Source organism: Monopterus albus, unplaced genomic scaffold (genome assembly GCF_001952655.1).
Source record: "Monopterus albus unplaced genomic scaffold, M_albus_1.0 scaffold49.1, whole genome shotgun sequence".
In the NCBI taxonomy this organism is placed as follows: domain Eukaryota; kingdom Metazoa; phylum Chordata; class Actinopteri; order Synbranchiformes; family Synbranchidae; genus Monopterus; species Monopterus albus.
The window spans coordinates 620900-623841 of record NW_018127929.1 but is presented as its reverse complement, the minus strand read 5'-3'; the positions used below and the strand labels follow the sequence as shown (position 1 = coordinate 623841).

The window sequence follows — 2942 nt, the reverse complement described above, 5'->3', positions numbered from 1 at the left end:
CTTCCGATTCATCATCACTATTCACAATGTCGTTAAATTTCTCAATTTCTGCCAAAGACTGCCCATAATGAGTCAGCTCCTCCTCCTCGTTCAGGTTATACACATCCTTCTTATCATGGACACGCTGAGAGATGATGCAAAGTTAATACTTGCACTGTTAGTTATAGAGCAAGAAAAAACATTCTGAGAAACTGGCTCTTACTTCTTCATTTTTTACAACTGGTCACTTTCTTAGCCCATATAAATAAGAAAAAGGGTTTAGGCTCCCTGGTGTTTGCTCATTTTATTTTGGATATAATATACATCTAAATGACAGTACAAGCTGCAGCATGATGAAATATAAACTACTAAAACCAGTAACAAAAAGAGAACAAGCAGTGCCATAGATAGTGGTATTACTATTCGTCACTGACCTGTCTCTCCATCGCAAACCTCTGTAGGATTTTGTCATCTGGTGCCATCTTGGTGTCATACTCTCCAAAGCGTCTGTCAATGAACTTGTTGGACTTGTTCTTCTGTTTGTATTCCTTCAGGAGAGTCTCTTTTCTCTACACATGAATATGAACAACCTTGCATATGACTTTTGTGCATACAAAGCTCTCCATCGTGCCACACAAACATCGACTGAGTTACAAATATGTTGCTTTTATTTGGAAAAGGTGTCGGTGTTGCTTCATTGATCAAACAAAAACTCAAATGTATAAATATCTACACACCAAGTCAGAAAAAAGAAGTAAAATTTAGTCAAGTTCGCAGATTCTACTTCTGTCCTCACTTTAATTGTATTTAGTTTTGTTCATGGCTCTTGATCTTGGTCCCTCCAGTAAAATATCTCTCTCCCAGCATGACGGTGTGAGCACCAGGCTTCACAGCACAGACAGTGTTAAATGGGTGGTGAGCTGTGACCCGTGGCTGCCAGATACAGCACTACAACAAAAGTGTTTTTATTTTTCATCAGCCTGCAGAATATTTTGCGTTTAAGTCTGCTTTCCATTTTGCTTTATCCTGTCATATTGCCCAGATTTGTCTCAAACTGGCTCTTTCCTATGGCTTTTGTTTGCAGCTGCAGCTGTCTGGGTGTTTGGCCAGATGGGTCAGACAACCAGGGCCCATAATCACACACTGGTTTCTTTAACTGGCTCAGTTAGAAGAAACTCGTAAAAATAAGGAACATGTCTGTTTTAGGTTTAGGACTCTTAGGTTTCTCATCTAGAAGTAAATCATTTGCCTTAGAGATGAACATATAGTAAAAAGGTGCAAAAAAAATGAGGGTTTAAATTTAATTGCTAGAGGAACCCTTTATTTATATAAAGAGCTTTAAACAGAGAAAAACTAAATATCAATTTAAGGATTTTGGAAAGAACAGCTAGCAGAGTGTGGAGTGTGGTGAGGTGGAGAGCAATCACACAATCTTACCTTATTTATGGCTTTGGACCGAGACACGCCTGGCAGACCTACATCATGCTTGGTTTTTCTCCCCAGAATGTCAAACTTCTTCCTGTTGATTTTCACTTCAAATGGGTTGTTTTTGATCTCACTAGAGGTCTTGGTCTTCCTGACCTTGTCAGCAAGGCTCCTCTTCTTAGGTGCCTTCCCCATCTGTAACAGAGTGGTGGACTGAAGAGCTAACACCGCTGACATTCCAATGTCATTGGACAATAATGGCACAAGACAATGGCTCCATTGGACTTTTCTCTACCCATTACATCTGTTACACTTCAGATTCAAATGGTGATACTGTTACCATGTACACATCCTGCAAGTTATTCATATATTATACATATATTTTATGTACATTTGAATCTGTCTAACATCAGACAATCCTGCACTTTCACTGTGCATCTTTTTGAGAACACCCCCCTGATTTGCACTAATATACACTGTATTATATTCAGCAGCACTATAGTCTAGTTAGAGATCTGTCATCCTGGACTTACTTGGATTCCATATATATATCTATAGTTAATATATATCATTTTGCCTTTTGTATAGTTTTTAACATTTATGTTAAGTGGCTGCTGTAACTGTTATTGTCACCTTTGGGATTAATAAAGCAGTCTATCGATCACACAGTCATCAGATCAACGCTATCTCCATCTGAGAGACTGAATGGATCAGACCATCTTCAAACAGTTACTAAATGCTGAATAATATTACTTTGCAGTTTACGTATCTCTTTTCCGTTCAGTATTAGGGCACTGAGTGTTTGCTGCTATGTTGCAAACACCGGACATCATCACACACCGGCAGTGTTTACCTTTTTACTCGCGTTGAAGCGTCAAGTTACTGAGTTCAGCCCGAGGAAAACATAGGATACCAACTCTCTGGCAAACCTAAACTTACTAAAGTACACTTTAATCTTTAACTGTCCACGTTGCTTCACTGAATGTCCATTTTCAACGTGCACAGCTTGAGGTCAAAGTTCAAACCGGAGAAGACGACAAGAACGACTTCCGGTGTGAAAATCCCAACAGCGCCTCTAGCGTTGGAGGTTCACCCTTCAAAATAAGGGCACGGATTACTGATGTGTACTCTACAACAGTTGCCAGCACAAATGCATCAGAAGTAATTTCCATGTCTTATCCCGTCAGTAACATCAAAATAACCATAATTTTGATTATAGCATGTCCAAAAACTTCATATATTGTTCAGAAGACAGTGCATTCTGTAGCTTTATGGCAATGTGAGTCTGTTGGTCGACCACTTTGGTCCAGACTGAAATATCTAGACAACAATTAGATAAACTGTCATGACATACTGTATGGACATTCATGTTCCCCAAAGGATAAATCTTCTTTCACTTCAAAATAATTTTAATATCAACTGTTATGAGTGCACACTGAAAAAGGATATGGCTAAAACATGCACAAAGTGAGCCTTTGTTTACAGTATTTCTGCTTTATTTGCACTTATACTACATAAATGACTACAATCACACAGTA

General features: G+C 38.7%; 1 protein-coding gene across 1 annotated transcript in view; it reads right to left on the bottom strand.

Annotated features, from left to right (window-relative positions):
• Window positions 1–2485, bottom strand: part of nop14 (NOP14 nucleolar protein homolog (yeast)) — a 10183-nt gene extending 7698 nt beyond the window's left edge. Inside the window, exons 1-4 of the mRNA XM_020600949.1 lie at window positions 2258–2485; window positions 1417–1599; window positions 414–548; window positions 1–124 (exon numbers count right to left, since the gene is read on the bottom strand). The exon at window positions 1–124 is cut by the window's left edge and continues 15 nt beyond it. Of these exons, the coding sequence (XP_020456605.1) occupies window positions 1–124; window positions 414–548; window positions 1417–1599 (442 nt within the window). The 5' untranslated portion in view covers window positions 2258–2485. The remainder of the gene's footprint in view (window positions 125–413; window positions 549–1416; window positions 1600–2257) is intronic.
• Between the last annotated feature and the right edge of the window lie 457 nt (window positions 2486–2942).